We start from the raw sequence: 23,135 nt of genomic DNA on the forward strand, positions 1-23,135 counted from the left end.
AGGCAGGAGACAATTCAGTGTATGTTTATGTTTCTGAAGATTGGTCTAGGAATTACGACCTTTCTTTAAGTGATATTTTACATCAACTTCTTGCATGAAATTTTGTTTATTACATGGAGTTATATGATCATATAAATTCTGAAAAAGTCTTGTTCATTTAAAATAATCTTTCTGACCTACAAAATTCTTTAGGTAGGCTAAAAAATTATATAATTTCATTTTAATGAATGTTTGCTCTACCTCTTAACAGCATAATTGTAAACGTGTTTTGTGGAAGGTGGGCTGAGGAAATACTGAGCATGGAAAGAACAGGACTCTTTTCAAAGAAAGTACTAATTGCTAGTTGCATTTTAGTTATGATTCCCAGTTGCCAGAAAGAAGTAGATAAGCCACAAAAATGTGATCTAAATACTGATGGCACTTTTAACTCTGTAAGAGACTCTATTTTATTTCAGAAAATAAGGATGCACAGTGAGGGGTTTTTTATAGATTTGGTAGGTTCTGTAGCCATAAACCTTTCTAAGTTGACAACAGTTCATGCACAGCTTTTGTTATGCAGCGTTGAAACTACCAAAATGTTGCCTCGTTTTTTATTAGGACTTAGAGGTGTAGACACATGCAGCAATTCTACCTAAAGAGGAAAACAAAACCAAAAAAAACCAAACAGACAAAAAACCCCACCCCAAAACCCTAAGCTTGATACTGGAAAATACCTGTCTGGTTTCTGTTGATGTCCCACTCAATAGAGTGTTCTGCAGGCTAGGTATACTTGTTGTATAGGAACCCCATTCACTTCAGGTGAACATTTTTTTTGTTTTAGTAGTATCTTCAAAAGCAACCTCTAAATATGAACTTTCCAATTCCACAAAGGAAACAAATTCTTTTAACACACACCTTTAGATTCTAGTACTTTGCTGCCTATCACCTTGCACTGCTGTTCTTTCTCCTCCTTTGCCTGCAATAACATGAAGTAAGGTTCATAGCTTATAAACTACTGGAGTGACTTTTTATGACGGATTTTTGTTGTTATCTCCACATTTCATGTTAAAAAAAAGACATTTCCACTTTTAAAACTAACCTCATTGTCCTCTTCCCTGTGACATGAAAGAAAAAGGAGCAGAACTCACCTCTTGTTTGCATGTATCGTCATACCTGAACATCGCTTCTTGATTTACAAGCCCCTTAAGTATCAAATAAATTATTTTGCTAGCTTAATTTTTAGCTAGTCTTACTGACTAAAGTAATAAGTGGAACATGCATTCAGATATTTCCTACTTATTTGAGCTGATAAAAAGATGCATTTTTGGGTGCAGCAAAATTATTTCTATAGCAAGAATTTTGTAGTATTTTTAAAAATATTTAAATACTATCCAACAAAGACTGAGTTACAAGACTATCATAGGACACTGACTGGCGTACCCACCAATGGAATTTTTGATTTTTAATTGTTAGTTCATTATTGAGTACTGTTGATATTTATACAGGGATCTTTCTAACCTTAATATATCTTTTTTTTTTTTTAATATTTTTTTTTTAAATAGAACTAGAGACTTCGGAGCACAGTTCAAACACAAAGGGAGAAAACTGTGTAATCATCAATCTGTGCAGGGCATTGACAGTGACTTGTTCTGCCTAAGAATGTTGCATTCAGTGTAATTAAAAACCCCACTATTTAAATAACAAAGTATTCAGAGCACTTGGATGTTTTGATTTCAGTTTTCAGAAAGAAAAGACGTAGTGACTGTACAGTTGAAACAGTTTTTGTCAACATCGACTTCTTCAGCCTCATACCACCTGTCATTAAGTCCCTTCAGACAAAAGACAGAATCTTTATTAAAGATTGTAAGATGTAGAGAAATAAAAGAGGCTCTGCAGTGCCAAAAATGGAACTGACTGCCAAAAACTTACTGACCAATACTGGTCAGAAGGTACAAAATCATTGAAGAAGATAATATAGATGGTGAGTAGAAAGGAGGAAGTTGTGAATGTAGAGGAAATCTTTTAAGCTAATTGGCAAGCTACCTGAAAGCAAGGGAGAACAGTTCTGATTGTGGAAACTTAAAAACATGGAGAGTAAGATTCTGAAGCTTGGAAGAGCTGAGATTTGAAGTCGTTGCTGAGCAAGAGAAAGAAGCATGGATGAGAATTTCCACAATGGCAAAAGGCAAAGGAATTATTAAAAAGATAGTTACAGAACAGCAAAACCTGTTTTTTTTTCCAAGACAGAAAAGAGAGTCTGATTATGCAGTTACTATGTGTGAACCAGCTGGTGTCTGCTTTGGAAAGGAAGACAGATAAAATTAAAGGATTCTCTTTTATTCTTAGTTTCTGTCATCAAGTTTATTGTAGTACAGAAAAATATTAATGCATTACACTTACAAACTTTTATACCTGTGTTTTTGTCATCAAAGACTGCCTTGCTTGAATTTTAGTAACAGTTGTTAGTGCATGTTGTACTATTTTCTTTTAACCAAATGCTCCTTTTTCCCCCTTCAGTCTAGAAAGTTCAGGAAAATTTTGAATTTAAAAATACTTTACTTTAAATGACAAATAAGAAAATTTGAAAACTTGCCTTGTCTCCCGTCTCCCTGTCAGGTTATCTGTATCTTAGCTAAAGTAAATTTTCTGATATATTTTAGTATTGTAAACCTTATTAAATATTGTATCTGAATTTGTTTCTAGCTGTTGCGAAACCAGAGATTTTCCGCTTCCTTTCATCATGCAGTTGAAACAGTTGTTAATATGCTAATGCCACACATCACTCAGAAGTACAGAGACAATCCAGAGGCTTCAAAAAATGCCAACCACAGCCTTGCTGCCTTTATAAAAGTAGGTACACAAGCGACTTGGGCTCTGTGGTTACTTTTTCAATAATACTGGCTCTTCATGAATTTTAAACAATCTTAAAGCTAACTCATATAAAACTGAATATGCGTTATGCTTTTTAAATATAATTCTATGTCCAAGTTAAAATGCATTGAAGTATACTTTGCATCTTCTTTAATCAAGAAGACATCTGTTCAAAAATTTTATATTTTTTAAAATTAATTTATATTTTATCCAAAATGTATTTTGATTTTATTTTTTTTCTTTAAAAACATCATCTAAGTTACCTTCTAATCCTACAAAAGCTTCATACATTGAGTAGTGTTTTACTTACATGCATTTTTCTGTAGACAGTCTTCCAGTGTCTTTCCTTTTTCAAGCCACTAAGATCTAGCAGGGTGAAAAAAAGATAGGAACTAAAATTGTAGATAAAGCTGCTAGTGGCATGTCATTTTTGTTTCTGTCAAGATAGAGTTCTCTTCAAACTGCTTTTTATTTGCAATTTGTTTACATTCTGCACTCTAAGGGAAAATTTGGTACTCATATGTACACATATATTTAGTTTGCTTGTTTTATTAGTTTTTATATTCAAACTGAAATATCAATAATGTGTTTGGAAAATAAACTTATTAAATACAGAAATACAATTTCTGAGCACTGAGACTGTACTAAAATCAATTCTATCTTGGTTTTGTTTGTTTTCCCAGAGGTGTTTTACTTTTATGGATAGAGGCTTTGTTTTCAAGCAAATCAATAACTACATCAGCTGCTTTGCCCCAGGAGATCCAAAGGTACTCAGTGTTTTTAAACAAACTATTTTTAGGAGTTGCCTTTTCTTGATGCATGTGGATAGCGTCCTGCATTAAGTCTTCAGACTTCTTCCCAGTTACATTGGAAGTCCCTGTACTGTGCCTAGAGCACTTGTTTTTTTTCCGTCAAATCACTTTTTTATATTTTGATTCCCATCTTCAGGTGCAACTTTACCAGCCTGGAGCGTGTGTATTGCAAAAGTGGTGTTGGGTGGGTGTGCAACACTAAGCAGAAATTTTAAGTGTGAATGTGAGAAAGGCTGAAGTTGGAAGAGTTGATATCTGCTAAGTTCTGTACATTTACTGTAGTGGTGAAAGCATGTACTAGATGTCCAAAGGATTTCTTCTGTGAATCCGAACTTTTCTTACATCAATACATAATATGCTAGTAAACTTCAATAACTTTGGACAATGGGAACAGTACATAGAACTATATCCAATTGTCAAGTATAAATTATACTGGAATTATTTTGTACTGACGTGGAACTTTGACAGGTCTGTATCTCGTACTCCAAGACCAAGAGAAATCACCCTTTTGTGTTAGAAAGCTGTTTTTAAAGTGTTATTCAAATCACTGCATCAGTTGTTTAATTTATACTTTAAAATTATTTTTGCAGACTCTTTTTGAATTCAAATTTGAATTTCTCCGTGTAGTCTGTAATCATGAGCACTACATACCTTTGAATCTACCAATGCCATTTGGAAAAGGCAGAGTTCAGAGATACCAAGGTAAATTCTTCCAAAGAAGCGTATGGTATATTTCTTAGATGTCACCTTTTTATTATTAGATGTGTAGGCTGTGTAACTTCAGGTCTATGAGATGTTGGAAACCTCAAAATTGTTAAATGAAAGCCTAAAGGTATAATCCTTTCATTTAAATTTAAAGGAATAGTTTAGGTGGTAATCTACCCAAAGTATGTCATCATTGACAGATACAATAAACTACGTCCTTGACTCTGGCTCCCTTTCCTGCTATGATTGTTAAGTTTGCTTTTTTTCCATGAGTTAGCCTTTAATTCCCTAGCTGCAGAAACCTGCAAGACTCCTGTAGGTAGGTGTGCAGTGCGAGGGAAATTCCTGACCTGATCCTCATCCACTGCTGATATTTCTCTTTCCTGAAGCTAGTCTGTAGACTCTGAAGGCCTGGGAACCATGGCAGTGAAGGATAAGGTAACGAAGCTATGGAATACTTCAGCCTTACCTAAGCCCACTGTCTCTAAATCACAGTCCCCAGTCAACAAATATCCCAAGTTTTCCTTATTCAGGCTTTTAATGCTAACGCAGTGGTAGAAGCTGTTCTTGTTGCCATTGATGTCCTTACCAGTTTCAGCTGTAGCTGAGCTTTTGGCTTTCCTGGCACTATCACTGTGTACTTGGTCAATTCTTCTATATTCCTCTTTTGTAGCTTGTTCTTGCTTCCACCTCATGTACATTTTGTTGTTGGTTGTTTTGGTTGTGGTTTTTTTTTTGGCACTGGACCTCAGTCATGAATGCCCTGTTTAGCCCAGCTGGGCTCCTTGTACATCTAGCCTTGTGCCAAAACAGATAGTACGTTAGCTATTGCATTTGTGGCTGTGAAGACATTATTAATTTCTTCCAGGCATTGAACTATAGCAGATGTCAATAAGCAGAGGTGAGGAAGGTGTTTTTACAAGTAACAAGTAAACCTGCCTAACGTTTATATTTTTGTAGATTAGGTTATTTTTTTCTGAAATATTTATTCAGTAGACTCTGCTGGCTTAGTAAAGTTGAGTATAACTATTTAATGGTTTCATCGAGGTGGTAGAACAAGATTTGGGACTCAGAGCTGGACAGCTGCATAGAACTTGTTTCTGTCTTTGCCTTCTTCAGACTTCGAAAGTGTCTTGGGTAATAACACTGCATAAATGTTTCCATAGAAAAGAGACTATGGGTTGTTGGTTTAGGGATCCTAAGAAAAGAGCAAAACTAGAGAAAATAGTGTTTCTGATTACACAATAAAGAACAGTATAAAATGCTGCTCCCTAGTGAACTAGGAGTTTGGCCAGGAAAGATGACCTTTATCAGAAGTGTTTCTGGCTCCGTGTTGCTGTCTCAAGCACAAGAGATCTCCGGTGATGTGGTTGGCTCTTGAGTGAGCGTGAAGGCGGCTTGTAGATTGTCTGTGCTGTCTCATCTATGTTTCTTTCTGACGTAAGGGATTCCCTTAGTGGGAGAGTTCTTTGAAAAATGAAAGTGCTTTGAGATTAGCATCTGGTTTTTGATTGCTGTATTGAACAATGACAGTGAATATGAGAAACTCTTGAACACCTCCTCAGCTGAAATTTTAAACATACATACCTTCTAATAAATGAGATACTCAAGCTAAAGTTTCTTTTAAGCTGTCAGATATTCAGTACATAAATGAACTGGATTATTTTGTTACACAAAAAATACTTGTAAAGGGAAGCAGTTTGCTGTGTCAGATGTGCTGTGTTTTTGTGTGCGTGTGTCTATGTAGTATCTGTATGTCTATGTGGGGCTTAATATATATTTACAGTTATTACTAGAAATACTTTATGACATAAAATTGCATTGCAGTGGTTTAAGCACAAATGGTCAAATAAAGTGTTCTTTAATTCCAACTCTATTACAGTTAACACTGAGTATATAAATATTTCTGGAAAATATAGTCTTGTTTAATTGTAGCAGAAAAATTGCCTACTGTATTAAAATGCAGGTCTAATTTCCATAGATTCATTTAAGTTATCTTGTTTAAATATTATTGTGTCCTTTTGTGTTCTGATATATTGAGAAGCCATTGCTTAATTTGGAGACGTGTGTTGCAAATGCAGTCTCTTCATTACACTTTTACTACACGCTGCAAATTTTGGGACCGCTTTCTTAGAGAATATCAATTAACCAAGATCACAGTTATTAGCAGGCTTTGTAGTCTATGTTCATAATAAATACATGTGTAAGGTAATGAAGAAGGAACTTAAAATTGTGGTACAGAAACCTAAAGCTTCTTAATCCACATTTTGCTTGCAGTCCTTCAAATTTACTAACCTCAGACAAAACCACAGACTAAAAATTAAATTCTGCTTCTACCATAAGACTAAATTCCTGAAAGATAGAATGTGAGCAACCTTTGTGCACTGTGTGTGTTTTCAATGCTGAATATAGATTTAAAATTTGAATTTGGAGCTATAAGGTGCTGGTCCAGGTAAATTTAATAGGAACACTTTTGAATATTGGACAGTATATAAAATCTTTTTTTTAGATAATGTATTTAGATTTCTCCAGCTTCTGTTGGCTGAATATACATCATCACTGTCTGTTTAATAAATGCATCCATTATGCAGTGAATTGGGCTAGGGATATGTGAATAAGTATTACTATATATATAAATTTGTCGATAATGTTGGAAATGTTTTAGTTCAGCCTTAAGTTAATTGATAAATTGATTTAAATAATACAATTCCTTACATAGAACTTGTACTTTACTTCCAGACCTTCACCTGGACTATTCATTAACTGATGAGTTCTGTAAAAATCACTTCTTAGTGGGACTGCTTCTAAGGGAGGTGGGCAATGCGTTGCAAGAGTTCAGAGACGTGCGGCAGATTGCTATCAGTGTGCTCAAGAATTTGATGATAAAACATGCTTTTGATGATAGATATGCTTCCAGGGTAAGTGTATTGCTATGCTAATAGTACAAAATAATAAAAATTAAGTGTGCACACGTACAAAAAGTGTTTCTTTTTTCACAAAAAACCATGTTAATTTGCAGCAATACTCTTTCTGTTCAGATTGTGATGAAATTATGTATGAAAATTCTATCAAAATCAATCTGCAAATCCCATATTTTTACCAAATGAAAGCACAAAGCATCTTTTAACGTAATTACATGTGTTTATTACATTTTAGCAGTGTAATCTAACTGCTGTTCTTAAAGTAATCAGATTTTTACGAACATTTTTAAAGCTCTTATTTTCATTAACCGTTAGCTCTTAATATTTGGCAGCTGTCCTTCCATCGTCTATTATTTGTAAAATGAGTATAAGAAAGCTACAAGCCATGGTAGTAAAATTTGACTGATTTTTAATTTTCCTGACTTGTTTTTATCATTGGCTGTGCTGTGGAGAAGCCATAAAATTTTAATGGAAGATATCATTAATTTATCAAGCTAACATAATATTAATTTACTTGGTTAGTCTTAGCTAAAATCACATTAATTTAGTTTTTTTTCTGCATTATATTGAGACAGTAAATAAAATGTACTGACCTTCTGTAAATTAGAATGAAATACAGTGATGATCACTGCTTTTACCATTTATGAACTCATGAATGTGGGCTCTGGCTTGGCAAATATTTATTAAATGCTCCTTTTTGTGTACTTTCGGAGTGAACAGCTTAAAAAAAATTTGGTGATTAAAAATTAAACCTGTAATTTGTTAATGAACTGTTAAACTCTATTTAGATCCATCAAGCAAGAATAGCCACTATGTATTTGCCGCTCTTTGGACTGCTTATAGAAAATGTTCAACGAATCAATGTTAAAGATGTGTCTCCCTTTCCTGTTAACCCTTCCAGCAATGTGAGTAACCATTGCTATTTAGTATTCTGAATTATTTTTGTCGTGCTTGGTAACATGTATATGAAACACTGCGTACTTCTGACAAACAAAGAGTTTCATAAGCTTCAGAATTCTCCGAGTTTGTTGTCCTTGCTTTTTCTGAGCTTAAAAGCTTAGTTAACCTTTATGATTTTGGCTGCGGTTTCTCTTGTCCAGCTAAGTTATGCCTGAGATAACTGGCTAGTTTGGTCCTACGTAGAGGTTACAGTGCCCTGATTGATACCTACTTAACCTCTGAAGTTTTTTGGAGAATGCTAGGCCACACAGATTGCTACAGCATCATTCTAATGCCAAGTGATTATACTGCCATGTAACATCTTGCTTTTTCTATATTTCTGGTGCATGTGCCTATATTTCAATACAAACTACAGACCACACAGGATCAGACACGCTGCATCTTTGAGTGTTCTAAGAGCAGCCAAAGAAGCTGAAGGAACAGTGTAGTCGAAATAAAAAATACTAGTTGTTTCTGCAGTCTAATGGCCTTCCCTTTGTATCTATTACCCAGTTTTGATACAATTTCTCTAAGAGGAGTTTTCCTTAAATTTTCATTGTTTTTAGTCAAAAATTACACTTCTCGTTACTCTGCCTGCCAGTTTGTATAAACAGTTTGCCTCTGTTCTTGTAGATCCTGGCATTGGAGGCACTTGTACATACTTCATTTTTATGCAAGAGGATACTCCCCCAGCATCTAACACATAGCGAATTAGTTACGTTTGCTAAAATCCCAACAGATTCAGTAGTTGCTGCTGCTGTTCAGCAGAAAAGATTGTATGTAGATTTTTATTTTTTTTAAAAATCTTATTTTTCAATTCAGTCCAATGCTGAAATAAGTGGACCACAAAAAAAATGGTTACTTTTCTAGAAATTAGAGAAGAATTTTTAACCTTAAAGGAGTGTGCTTTTGGAGCAGCTGTAGCATAAGAGGACTACAGGAGAATGAATTCATATGGAATTTGTGAAGGTGTATATTGATATATTATAGTTGTATATAATTATTAAATCTAAGATTTAATTATTAATGTATTTTATTTCAAACACTTAAACATTTCTCTTGTTGGAAGGGTATTGTGAATTTGTTTCTTAATACCAAATGGAACACAGCAAGATAGGGACAAAAATAGAAGTAATTTGGGTTTTTTAGAAATGTCTTGTTTTGTAGTGTTTAAAATACGATGGAATATTCATTTCTTCAATGTTTCCTGAGGTATCTTAAGTTTTAGACTATCTCAGGCTTGTGCAAATACCTGAACATCTCATTATATGCTTTTGAGCATATTTAATAGAAATTAAAATTTAAGAAAGAAATGTGTAACAAATACTGCTCTAGAAGATAAAGTATGTCATATTCACTAAGTCCATAATGTTGGAAAACAATAATCACCTTTTCCTCTCTTTTTCAAACAGAGTGCAAAGGATGACGCGCTTAATTTGCCAACTGCAAGTCAGCTAGTAACACCACAAAAATCAGGAAACACATTGGATAACAATCTTCCTAAAGATCTATTCGGTGTTATCTCTGGCATTGGTAAGCACTTAAAAAAATAAAATAATTAAAAAAGGAACAAGTTTCCTTTTTCATTCATTACCAGAAATAATTGTTGTATGTCCAACTTTGGGTGCTTTCTGCGTATATACTTGAATGTTAGTGCTACTTTCATTAACAGAACCCTAATGCAATCAGCTGTTCAGTGTGAGCCAGCATTCATGGTCTGTACGTGAAATCTTTCTTTTCAGATCTTTCTTTTCAGATCTTTCTGGTTTTGCTTTTCTGTTTGAAACTAAAGCTATTTCCTGGAGAGAGATGCTTTTTCCCCCATCAAAGTTGATAGCCCTTGTGTTGCTGCAGAGAAATAGGAGACAAGACTAGCCTTAGTCACTGATGGCAGGAGTGCCATAACCAACAATTTTGTACTTGATGTTAGAGACCACCCCTACGTAGAGTCCTGCTTGTGCACACCTGTGGGCATCCTCCTGTCTGTTGTCTTAATGTGTTTGTTGTTAGCTGCTGTAATTAGTTGTGTCACTTACTAGTCAAAAAAAAAAAAAAAAAGATGAAAAATGGGGAAGAGGAGTTTTTAAATATACGTGCTTCTTCATGCAAGTGTGTATGTATTGCTAATGGTTTTTATGCACGTGTGTGTAGTTGTATGTAAGTCTGCATGTATATACATACATACATACTTTGCTGAAACTCTAGAATAAGTTTGTCTTCATTAAAAGTAACTAAATGGAAATAATTATTTGCCGCCTTAAAAAAAAATATATGGTGGGTTTAGAATTCTGACTAAACTATGGAGTGACTTTTTTCGGTGTATGTATTGTTTGAGATTTTTATATTGTTTTGGGTTTGGTTTTTTTTTAGCTTCCCCGTACACCACATCAACTCCAAATATTAATAGCGTGAGGAACGCTGACTCAAGAGGCTCTCTTATAAGTACAGACTCGGGAAACAGTCTCACAGAAAGACACAGTGACAAGAGCAATTCTCTTGACAAGGTAAAAAAAAAAAACCAAACCAAAATAAAACCCCCGAAGTATATTCCTAAAATTTCATCTTAATTCTCATAGGAGTTAACTTCTCTCATCTCCATTGGGAATGGACTTTCTAGAATAACTGTAGAGCAGTATTTTACATAAGTTTTTCTTTTGCAAAATGATTACCGCATGAACTCTTTTTGCATTGCATTTCTTAAGCTGTTTTGCAGAAAATACAAACAGATTTTCAATGTAGAGACATAAGCAAGCAGTTGTTGTTTCCCTTGCTAGAGAAAGGCAGTAGATGAAGTGTATTGAGTTTCGCTTGAGAGAACTGAATTCTAGTTAGGACAGCTGCTTTGATTTTGTGAAGACTTTCACTCCATCCTATTCTATACACAGTATACGTAGCGTTTTTAAAAATGTTGAAAAACCAGTTGCTGTGATTTCTTTTATATTAGTTTGACTTTTCTAAATCATTTCACTTTAAAGCTGTTACAAATTAGGAGCTCTGGCTGCAGTAGCTATGAGGTATTCAGTCATGTCTTTCTAGAGCTTGTATTGATACTGATCACATTTCATTTTCTTAGATCTTGTTGTGCGAGTCACAACATGTTAACTTTTTCCCCTTGACTCTGACATGCCTTCGTGTGGCAGAGAGAGAAGCTTCTCAGAAGGCACTCTGCTCATGCTATGCGCCCTAATGGAGAAGAAGAAGAAAATTCTCACCCTGCAAAGAAAAACCGTGTTACTATGGATTTTTCACTTCTGACAATTCCAGCTTTGCCAGAGAAAATTTTGCATGCTGCTTTCACTCTTCAGTTCCAAGAAGTACTTGGTTTTTGTGCTTGGTCTAGTTAAGCTTCGGAGTGAAGTGTGTGATCAGTAGTTTTGCCACTTCTTTGCAACAGTTGAATCTCAAGCCAAATATGTACAATGTAACCATGCACAATACCTTTAAATGCCAAACCTGGAATAGTTCATGTACATGATTTAATTCAAGCATAAAAATCCAATCAGTTTAAATAGCAGCAGAATTTGAGTCTTAGCATCTTTAATATAAATAGAAGTAAAAAATCTGCTTTGATGTGGACTAAGTAAATAAAGAAGTATCTTGTGCATACACTGTTGCTAAATGGCAATGCTGTCATCTATTACTTAGTCGTCATGTTGTTAATTACTAATGTGTAGTGTTTTTACCAAGTAAAAGGGTTTTCAAAGGAGTCAATGTCCTTTGAAAATTCTACTCTGGTCTGCCAAGTTAGGTAATACAGGATTTATGTTTTGCATGCTGTTAAGATTTTCCCCAAATCATACTTAATCCTGGCTTCTTATTTGTTGCTTTCCAAACTTTCTTTCTAGTAGATCAGTTGTTCAGTGCACGTTATCTTCCAGTTTTTGCTCGTTGCTTGATACCGTTACTGAAGAGCCATGTTTTTGTTCTAATTTTCTTTCAGAATAAACCTGTAGAACTATGCTTGTGGAATCAGAATTGGCTGGAAGTATATCAGTTTCTATTTTAATATATGCATACTTTATAGGTTGACATGATTTTAAATTAAGCTTGTGAGTAGCTATAGTCCTGGTTTTATACACATACATGTTCAACTATTTTAGAGGGGGATATTATCTAGTGCTCTGGACAGTATTCGAAAGTCTAGGAAACTCAAATTCTGTTTCTACTCTGCCACCCATTAGTTGCCTGCTCTATTTCAGTATCCATGAAGCTGTATAGTAGCACCTCCTTGTTCACCAGAGACATTTCAAAGATAAACAGTTTGTGAGGTCTTTAGAATCTGCAATAAGCACACTTATATAGGTGTCCATTTCCTCCTAAATTACAGTAATTTCTGGCTAGTATTAATCATAGTTTCACATTCAGTTTCACTGCGTATCCATTCCATGGCTAGTACGTGACAGATTTGCACAGACTGTTTTAGGAGAGCAATTCTTTCCTTTTACATGGAACACGTTAAAGGGCTCAGCAGTCAATTGATGCGTATGCTGTGAAATATTCCCTCGTGGATTAGCATGTCTCCTGCTTTCAGTGAGGAGTGTTCCTGGAAGGGTGGGTCTACCCTTGAGGTATTGGCACTTCTCGCTTTGTTTGTGAAACCAAGTGCTTTTCTCCCTTCAGTCTATGTGGTTGTGTTTGGTTGTTTTTTGTTTTTGTTTTTTTTTCCTAATTTTAACATGAAGGATTTTTTCCAACACTGATGTGTGTCCTTAAAAACGTCATGGAGCCAAGATGGTCCAACTTTCTTGTAGAAACCAGAATTGCACAGACCAATTGTACCAGGCTGTTGACTTTACAGAAAACTTATCAAATGTCTGGTTCACTTTCCATTCGCATAAGTGGCCCCATATTGGAAGTGAGAATTAGGCACTAAAAAGAGCGTAATTTATCCTTTAAACAAACATTTATATAGTATATCTATAAAAACTTCAGACTGAGGATTTTGTAACACTTGACCATGTGGAAATTATACTTTTACAGATGAATCTTTGCCTAAAGTTCAATTTATATATTCTCACAGATTTAATTTTTTTTTTTTTTTTTTAAGGTACACATTTTCAAAGATCAGTTATGGTTTTTTTTTCTTTTTGGACAGACTGTAGTATTAAGCATTCCTGATTAACTTCCTGCAAGTGTAGGAATTGTATAAACAAATGAAGCAGGGAGAAAGAGAAAGATTTTTTTTTTTTTTTAAATGTTTTTTTAAATGTTTTTCTGCGGCAAAGGCAAGTTACTTACCAGTAGTTTATCTTTCAGAATGCGTATCATTGCCATTCATGTATGTTTTCCCTGAGCTTCTTACATCTTTAAATGGAAAGAATTTTGTAGAGGCAGGTTTGTCTACAGTTCAGCATAAAGTCTCTTCAAAAAGCAAAGGAGCATATATGTGTCATCTAACAGTAGCACTTATTTTTAAAGTATTTCTTCTGGGCAGAAGTGGCATACCCGATTTCTACAATGTGGGTATCCATATATAATTAACTTGATTAATAATCACTGTTAGGTGAGTTTTCCTCTTACTCCTCCCTCTCAGGAGGAGGGGAGGAAATCATACAAAGAAGGAAACAAAAATAAACAAAGGTGAAGAGGCTTAATTTGGTATACTTCACGTGTGTAATGTGTGTTTTAGTGACCTGTCTCTACATGAAACATTTCTGTCTTTGTTCAGAGATCCTTTTTCTGTTGCAGGAATTAATAAGGCAATTTAAAACATTTTAGTTTATTATCAGTTTAAGAACTCTTCAGCCAAAATATGTCTGTTTTCTTTTCAGAACCAACAGAGCAGCACTTTAGGAAGTTCTGTAGTTCGATATGACAAACTCGACCAAGCAGAGATCAAAAGTCTGCTCATGTGTTTCCTTCATATTTTAAGAAGTATGTCAGAAGGTAGGTAATTCCACTTATTTTTCATAAATTCGAAATCATGTGTTGGGTTTATGACTGTGATTTCAATAACTTTTCAAAATCAGGAGAATATTTTTAGGTGTAGGTACCGTGTTGTGCTGCGTTTTACAAATAAGTGTGATTGATCTGACTGAAACCTTGTAAGCATTAAGTACTCATTATTCCTTCAAAGTGTGAAGCTAACTAAAGGACTTGGTAAGGAAGCAAATATCTATGTGTGATTGTACAGTCCAGTTTGCAAAAGGGAGGTGAAGAATAGTTCGTTGAACAGCAGAAGTCTTGGGGTAGTCCTTTCCTCCATTCTACAGAACTCCCTGTATGACAGGGAACCAAATATTTGACTGCTGTGTGTATGCCCATTTCTGAAATGGGAATATCAGTGCTTCTTCATTTTTCTGGGATGTTTGTGAGATGATCTGTGGAATTTTTGAAGAAGTCATATTATCCTGGAGAAGGTTGTGGGGAGGTATAGAAATACTGCATGAATGGCAAATCTTAGTTTTTTTACTAGGATCATACATCTCAGAATCATCCCTATCCTTGATCAATATTTTAAAAAGAAGGCAAGTCCCTTTTGGTAAAAAGATTTCATTTTTCAGTTTGTGCTAAACATATCAAAAGTAGTTAATTTATTTTCTATGCCTATTTTGATGTTAATTTCTAAAAATCAAATTTATGTAGTACTTGAACTCTAATTTATTACACCACTTAATCAAGAATGAGAATTGAAAGGTTAATAAGTATTCAATATCCAGTCACAACCTTGGATTTTAATGTGATTACATCAGTATTATTTTAAGTATTTTAATTACAAAGAACAGTAAAACTCAAAAATATTTTTTCACTATTTTATGCTTTGAAATATGCAAATATTAGAATTTCTAATTTATTCTAATTGAATTTCTAGGAAATTCAAGATAAAATTTACATAAGCACAGTGGAGATTTTTGGGTGTCTGTTCTCCTGTGAAAGAACAAGTGTCAGACAAACTTTGACACATATTTTGTAACAATTTTGAATTTGTTAGCTAATTTTTGAACACTTTTGACAAAAGAGGCTAGGTCTTGGCTATGTAACTACTGTAAAAAATGTATAGGCAAACTACTGTAAACTACTGTATAGCCATTTTTGAAACCTGTGCAAATAAAGAAAATCTGAAATCTGTACTGAAAAACTACCCAGAGTAAAACATTTTAAGTTAAAAAAGAAGAAATCATTAATTTGAATGTAAAAAATGTTGAGAACAATCTATAAAGAAGGAGGTTATAGAACTAACAGTCCTAAGTATTTGGAAGTCTTCTATTTTTGGAACACTGTAGTCACCACTGACTACACAATTATTACTATTTAAAATATGAAATTGTATGGGAATAATATGGATTAATTAAAAGCATATTGTAGAAACTCATTTGGAGAATTGATAGGTGCATTTGTATAATCAGCTTCAAGGAAAACTTTAAATAGTAATAGTTATCTCTACCCCACAGGCCATTTTTGGATTCTCTGAATCCTCCTTATCTGAAAACTAAGAACTGATGTTAACTCTTCTACTTAATATTTTTGTGTGCTTGCTGCCTTTGTCTTGTTTTTAATATTTTTCGTTTTCCTAGATGCATTGTTTACATATTGGAACAAGGCTACGAAATCTGAACTCATGGACTTTTTCACAATTACAGAGTAAGATTTTTGTTGAGCTTCTCATAACATCACATGTTTTGCTATGCTGTTAAAAAATGAGTGTGAATATAAGTGTGTATGTACATTTTGATGTATTTGTTTGAAAAAATAATGCCATCTTGATCTGTTTGGAAGTCCTTAACTTGATGTGCGTAATTGCATGTCTGTCCAATTCCATGATAGTTTCTGGAACTGGACGATACAGAAGTTACCTCAGGAAGTTCCTAAACAGCGAGTAGTGCTTAGAATATTGCTGTGCTCATGGAAGAGAAACCAACTGTCTTGTTACCTGTCTACATCAAAACGCATCTTGTAATGTGAACTGCTGAAATTATATGATTGCATATCAAAGTCGATTGAATTGCATAACTTCAGGAACGAAGGGATCCTCCTAGCATTCCTCTTGCGTCTTCTGCCATTCTGTAAGGGAAAGGATATAGGATGATTCCAGCATTTATTATCAATGGCTACACTCCATCCCTATGCACACTTGGTGTGTTTGTTCATGAGAATCGACTGACACATGAATAAAAAGTGAAGAACGTGCCATTTGCTTGAAGTGGTGTGCCGCAGAAGCCTTTCTGCTTGCCTTGCTTGTTTCACTGCACTGCTTTCCTTTGTTTCTGTAGTAGAGGCTACATCAATGTAATATCAGTCGTTACCATGTTATGGAATGTGCTACTCGAGGTCTATTTTAGGAATATATTGTAGATGGCATTTTAACTCGTCATTTGAGTGCATCTGACATGATACTGATTGTACCAGAGACAGAACTGAACAAGTAAATGAGCCTACTTAGTAGACTCTCTGAAGCCTGAGGTGTAAACTGTACAGAATCAGTGGCGAACACTATTTTGCCATTAGATACTTCTTATTTAAGGGCTGGATAGGATTGGTTTGTGATCAAATCAGTAATCTCAAATTACTCATTATCAAAGAAAATTTCCATCACAATAGCAGTATACGGAATACAGAATAAAATTTCCATCTTGTTAGTGCAGTGGATGACATCACAGTTCCTTAAACTAGAGCAGGAACAAGGCTCAGAAAAGTCTACCTCTTCCAATTCTAGGAGTATTTTGCCAATGTAAATAACGTTTGTTTTGTTAATAATTTTTATTAACACAGGTCATTACAGTAGTTTCTCATTACCTCAGTAAGGCAGTGTTTCTGGTAGGTAGGTACTTGCCATGCAAAGAACTTTTTCTGCAAAAACTTAGAATCTAAAAAAGACAAGAAATATCAGAAAGGGGAATTGAGGTTAGTTTGCAAACAGTGACAAGTTTGAGGGAGGCAAACACCATTCTGACTCTGCAGTTTGGAGACAGCTAATCTACTTAAGGTCTCAGTACAAAATGGAGCTGAGTTGAAGAGACTGTCTGCCAGTCTTCTCCCCCATTCACAGCTGGCACATGGAAGGGAGCCTGAAGACTGGCTTTCGGTTTGGATTTACACTTTAAAGAACTTTTAGAATATTCTTACCCGAGGGACAAGGGAAGTTGCATTAAGTGTTCTGAATTATCAGCATAATTACTTACAGTGGGAAAAGACTCAAATAAAATCATTATTCCATCCTCCATTCACACCTTTTTTCTTGATTTGAAAAGGTGACTTCTAGTTTATTAGTCATCAGTGTTGTGTACTTACCAGTTGTGAAGGCAAGCAGAGGCACCTGGCAAATTAGGTTGTACTTTCAACTTTCCTGCTAGATCTGAACCAGTAGTATTATGATTCTTTAAAATATAGTATCATATTGTCATATAGATTTCTCTTAATGAAAAATTACTTTGGGAGATTTGCCTTTATCCTCTTATTGTGAAAGCAGATTCCCTTTAGAAAATAGTTCTGTCAGAAACCCTGTAGTTGTTACCCTGGAATCTGGAGACCTTAAAAAAAAACCCCAAACCCACAAACAAAAAACCCACAACACAAACAATAACAGACGAACAAATTAAAAAACCCAACCTGTAACCAAGAGAGTTTAGACAAATGGGGAAAATAAAGGCAAAATGTATTGCCCGTATTTTGAACCCTTATGCACATTTTGCAAGATATGTGTATATATGTAATGTCTGGTTATCTCTTTGCTTCTATCCTTTATGTTACTTGTCCTGAATTGCTATTCATTTGCAGATAACTAACTGTGGGCCTCATTTCACATAGTTTATTCTGTAATAGTTGAGGCTAAACATTTCTTCTGTACAAATATAACAAATTCTGTTTTTTCCCTTTTTGGCCCTTCTACCTTGTCACTGTTCAACTCACACTAGCTGGTTTGACTCCGAGTGTGGAGGCAGCCTTACGTGCTTTTTGCTATTAATCCCAGTTCACCCAAAACAACAACTATCTGTGACTGATTTCAGAAAAGCCATGTTTACCTTTTCTTGGCATGGGGATTGCAAGGGAATTTTAAGGTTGGAAGAAATGAAGAAATTTTATGACCTAAGAGTTTATCTTTAAACAAAAAAAAAGTAATTGAATAATTCCAATGTACCTAAATCTAGAAGAGATTGTTTTAAGTGTTCCTTCTCTGACTTGTGTGTTCTCTGCAGAGTATGCTTACATCAGTTCCAGTACATGGGAAAACGATACATAGCCAGGTACTGTGTGGAATTTAAATTTTGCGGTCTTGTTCACTAAGAATAATAGTGTGTACAATGTGCCTTGAATCTCTGTTACAAGTATATTGCATGAGTAGAAGAGTTACTGTGAAATGATACATAATATTTTGAAGTAAGTAACTGGTTATTCTATTAACAAATCTGTATCCTGTCTGAAAATCTGGTAACTGTTTAAGAATGATGTGTGTGTGTGTGTTGGGTTTATTATCAGTTACTTAAAAATTCACCCCTTAAATGCTATCTTTTACAGCATTTTCTTCCTTGAAATAGTGTCTTTGGGGAAGAAATTTTATTATTTAGTTGTTTTGTTTATTCACTTGGCCATAAAACTGTGTCCGTTGAAATGTTTTAGAATTTTACAGTGTTTTTACTGAAAGGTGAGTAGTGAACATTGCGACGCTGCTGTTTTACAATTTGAAGTCCAAAGTACTGTTAGATACCTGTATGTTCCCATTGAAGGCTGTTTGGGACACAATCTGTTTAAGTCAGAAACATTTACTAAATTATTTGAATATCTTTGAGTTAATGTGGTTTTTAATGCAAAGTAGTTTTTTAATAGAGTAAAATATAGCAACTTGTTTAGGCCTTACACTGTGGTTGACATGGTAATACTGTTATAACTGAACTTGTGGGGTTGAAATACTGGCCCTCTTGAACTCAGTGAGAAAGTTGTTGCTGACTATGGGTGGTAAAGCATTCTAACTAAAATGTTAGCTTTTTGGGGTTTAATTTGGATTTAATGGTATGGGAATCTCTTTCTACAAATGACAGTCTTGACTATCTCCTTGGAGATTTTTCAGAAAAAAAATCTCTGTTCACATACCCTAAAAAAATCAAAGACCAAAATAAATCTGGCTTTTTTAAGTTTATGATTGTAACCTTTGTGTTTAAACGTACTTCAAACTGGATTTACAGGAGTCTGCAATTTTCAGGCTTTTTGTAAAAAGTCTTCAACTAATTTATTTGACTAGTTTGTAGAGAAGTCTTCCTTTTTGTTTACTGATCACCTAGTTTTTGTACTGCATGTTAACGCTAACAATGGTAAGCTACAGAAATCACCTGGTGTTCTGCAGAGATACTGAATTTTCCCAGTAAATGTAGCTTTCTGGTCTTTCACATTGTCATTTTGCTGAAGTATGTCACAATCAATGCACGTACTCCTAAAATACACAAATGACAGAGAATGAAAGGGAACAGGGAATTCTGTAATTCAAGCACTGGTTTTCATTTTTCATCAGCTCTGGTGGTGGTACACAATAGGAAGTTAGGCTGTACTGATTGCTAACACAGATCACTTTTCTGTTTTCTTCACTTGATTGCTGCAAGTTTAACAAAGTATATGGCTCTTCTCCCTTCCTGCTTGGGTAAGATGTACATGATAACACCTCGGTTAATTCCTGCTCTCCTGTTGCATGTGTTCTTTCTAATTTTACCACTGTGTGACCTTCTAACTCTTTTCTAAAACTATTACAATCAAAACAGAGGATTTGGTTTTGGATTCTGAATACTTTCAGAATATTTATGTTCTCAAATATTTATGTTTTCAAAAGCTCTGAAGTAAATTTAGCACTTCAAGAGTGACTGCTTGTGTGCTTTTGCTTTCATGCTTTGAGGTTTTAAGAAAGAGTTTGCTGTGATGCCTTTTTTTAAGCTACCTATTTTTGTTTTATGAATAAAACAGTAAATAGGTTGCATTATAATTCTTTCTATAAAACTTCTTGTGCTTAACTAACGCTTCCTGTCTTGCTGCAGTTTGACATGTCTAACTTTTGCTTCTATCCCATTTCACCCATCTTGCAGGAACCAGGAGGGGTTGGGATCCATAGTTCATGATCGAAAATCTCAGACATTGCCTGTTTCCCGTAACAGAACAGGAATGATGCATGCCAGATTGCAGCAGCTGAGCAGCCTGGATAACTCTCTCACTTTTAACCACAGTAAGTCTCATGACATGATAACATTCGTCGTCCTCAACCAGTACCACAACACCAGAGACAAGCCCCAGAGCCACACCAGTGCATTTCAATGACTTTTATTGTTCTAGGTCAAACGAATAGCTGGAATCAGTCGATGGTCTGTTCCCTGCTTTATGATAGAACAATCAATGCTGGCTGATGCCATAACATGGAGCGTGGTTAACTACAGCATATTTCGAAATTGTATTTTAATTTTTTTAAATTATATGCACTTTGACTTTGTGCTGCACATAGTTACGAAATTTACTTATTTTTTCTATTTGCTTTAGTAAGCTTAATTTTTTTTCCCCACGGGTCTTATAAATGTTTAGTCTAAAAGTAAATATATGCACTCTGACCGTATCTCCATGTTTTGACATCCCCTAAGGAGAAATAAGTTTCTTAGAATTTCTACAGAGATTGTGAAGCCCATGATTTGGTTTGTCTGGAAGTGAAAAAGCGTTCAATAATGAAGTGATTTTTCTGTTTTCAGTGTGAGAAAGATATCAAGTATTCTTGGAATTTCTGTAGACAATGGTAAGATTTAATCAGGTTGAAGTCAGCTTGTATAAGACTGCTGTATTGAAACCTAAATCTGCTTGTGGCCTATCTTTTTAAACATGCTGCTCTTAAATTGCAAAATATGCTGTATATAAAGTATTCTGAAGCACCACTTTTCAATTTTCAGCTTCAAAAAACAATGAAATTGGTTGACTAATCCAGTAAAATACCACATTGGTAGTAAAAAGAATTGTGTGCAGTAAAGCAATTATTTGAGTTAATTATATGTTCACTGTGTTCATCCTTTTATTTCCCAAAGCATATCTAACTTAAAATCTTTTAGCTCGTTACCTGTAATATACAGCCTAATTGCACAAGTCTACTGGAAAACACGGAAAGAAAAACAAAAAAAAACCCCAAAACCACCAAACCTCTCTGTTTATAAATGCATTCTCATGCCTGTTTAAATATAAGAAATGCAATTCTTCGATTTTAAAATTGTTGGAAAACTATAGAGCAAATTACTTATTTTTTTTCCTTGTAATCAGTCTGCTACTATTGTATCATAATAATTTCTAGATTTTTTTTTGATACACAAAAGAGCTTTTACACTATGTGACTGCACATTCAGTAAGGTAAAATACTTTGTAGATAGAGACTGATTTTTTTAAAAAAAAACCTCTGGGAAATAACATGGCTGTTTCTGAGCCCTGTACAAAGAGGTTTCATACTTCCAGAACTTGGCAAAGTTTACTGATTTTTAGGAAACAGTGAGCTGAGAGATTTTAATAAATGCATGCTTATGTAAAAAGAAACTTGCTGTTCTTTTCCATCTGAAGGAAATTATGAAGGAAGGTGTTTTATTCAGGTAACCTTGCATAAAGTGATAATAGTTTTATTTAATATTGGACATTCAATGAATATCAGGATATTACACTTTGTATTGACCAAGGTTTTACAAAGTGAAAATATGTTGCTGTAAAAGCCATGTCAAATGTGAAATTGATTTTTATATCTTTGATCTTGTTGTTGTCTAACTTTTAGTTTTGTTTAGTTGTCAGTCTGCCTATATCATGTATCCAAAGTAGTTCTCAGAACTTGAATAAATCTTGCAGGTATCCTGTATGGGATACATACAGGAGGGATGTATCTGGTGGAAATAGTTACTTTACTTATTTCTAAAATCATGATTTTTTGGCAAGATAGTTGTCTATAAATGTAAATTATAAACTTAATTGCTCCCTTTCTAATAATTTAAGCAAGGAATAGAACTGAAGTAATGATGTAAGTGATATTTCACATCTCTGAGGAATTTCAGTATAGTTTTGGGCTTAAGTATGAAAGAAATTAGGCTCTTTGTTTAAATTTCTAAAGCATCTCAGTACAAACTGCAAGAATGTAGATTTATATGTGTATTGTTGGGGCTGGAGGAGGGGAGGACATTCAGTAGAACAGTGACATGCAAACATGCTGAAATACAAGAGATATACCCTGGTCTGTAATAGCAGTATATGATCCTTGTCAAGCTCGTAGTCATTAGAGATGATCCCATTTTCAGTGTTCTTAGATGGTTTTAAATCCAGTTACTCTACAGTACTGTGAATGTATGGGTGCATGTTCATGTGCGTGTCCAGGCAGATGTCCATATTATATGTGGCAATTGTAGTTCTGTGGCATCAGTTACATGTGAAAAATAGAATCCAGTTAGTTATGCATGAAGAATACAATGTTAGCTTCTCTAAAATAATAGCAAATTGAAACAAGGATAGTTTTTAGTGTATATATATGGAAAAAGCACTGCTAATTCAGTCTCTTAACTCAAACAAATTGAATGTTCCTTTAATTTGCATCCTGCCCAAAACTTCTCTTTCTAGTAGTAATGCAGGGTAATCAATCAATGACCTCTTTATTTGTTTGTCCTAAATTATTTATGCGAAGAACAAAATTTGAACTGGTTGGAATCCTGTCCATTTTTACTTAGTATTTATAAAAACCTTGCACCTTTTTCCTTAACTGGAAGAGCAAGCAAATTACTACTTTAAATACTATTTCCCCTGTCCTCAATGCAGTTCTCAAAATAGTCATCATCTCTTGGTATCTGCAACATTACTGAAACCACAGGCTAACTTAAGGATTTCTGTTCACCCAAAGGTGATTGCTATGAAAAACGATTTTTCTTTGCATTTCTTTGAGGAAAAGAACACTTTTAGTAAAAGAAAAATGTTTGGCAAACGGCTGTTGTGTTAAAAC

At 34.5% G+C, this 23,135-nt stretch overlaps 1 protein-coding gene across 1 annotated transcript in view; it reads left to right on the plus strand.

Annotated features, from left to right (window-relative positions):
* The window catches only part of LOC104166931 (dedicator of cytokinesis protein 9), an 87,193-nt gene that overhangs the window by 35,766 nt on the left and 28,292 nt on the right, over positions 1-23,135 (plus strand). The window contains exons 26-36 of the mRNA XM_009707032.1: positions 2,683-2,829; positions 3,534-3,617; positions 4,253-4,364; positions 7,107-7,285; positions 8,077-8,193; positions 9,640-9,760; positions 10,598-10,731; positions 13,999-14,113; positions 15,742-15,808; positions 18,361-18,408; positions 20,230-20,366. Of these exons, the coding sequence (XP_009705334.1) occupies positions 2,683-2,829; positions 3,534-3,617; positions 4,253-4,364; positions 7,107-7,285; positions 8,077-8,193; positions 9,640-9,760; positions 10,598-10,731; positions 13,999-14,113; positions 15,742-15,808; positions 18,361-18,408; positions 20,230-20,366 (1,261 nt within the window). The remainder of the gene's footprint in view (positions 1-2,682; positions 2,830-3,533; positions 3,618-4,252; positions 4,365-7,106; positions 7,286-8,076; positions 8,194-9,639; positions 9,761-10,597; positions 10,732-13,998; positions 14,114-15,741; positions 15,809-18,360; positions 18,409-20,229; positions 20,367-23,135) is intronic.

Source organism: Cariama cristata, unplaced genomic scaffold, assembly GCF_000690535.1.
Source record: "Cariama cristata isolate BGI_N322 unplaced genomic scaffold, ASM69053v1 scaffold11029, whole genome shotgun sequence".
NCBI classification, from domain to species: domain Eukaryota; kingdom Metazoa; phylum Chordata; class Aves; order Cariamiformes; family Cariamidae; genus Cariama; species Cariama cristata.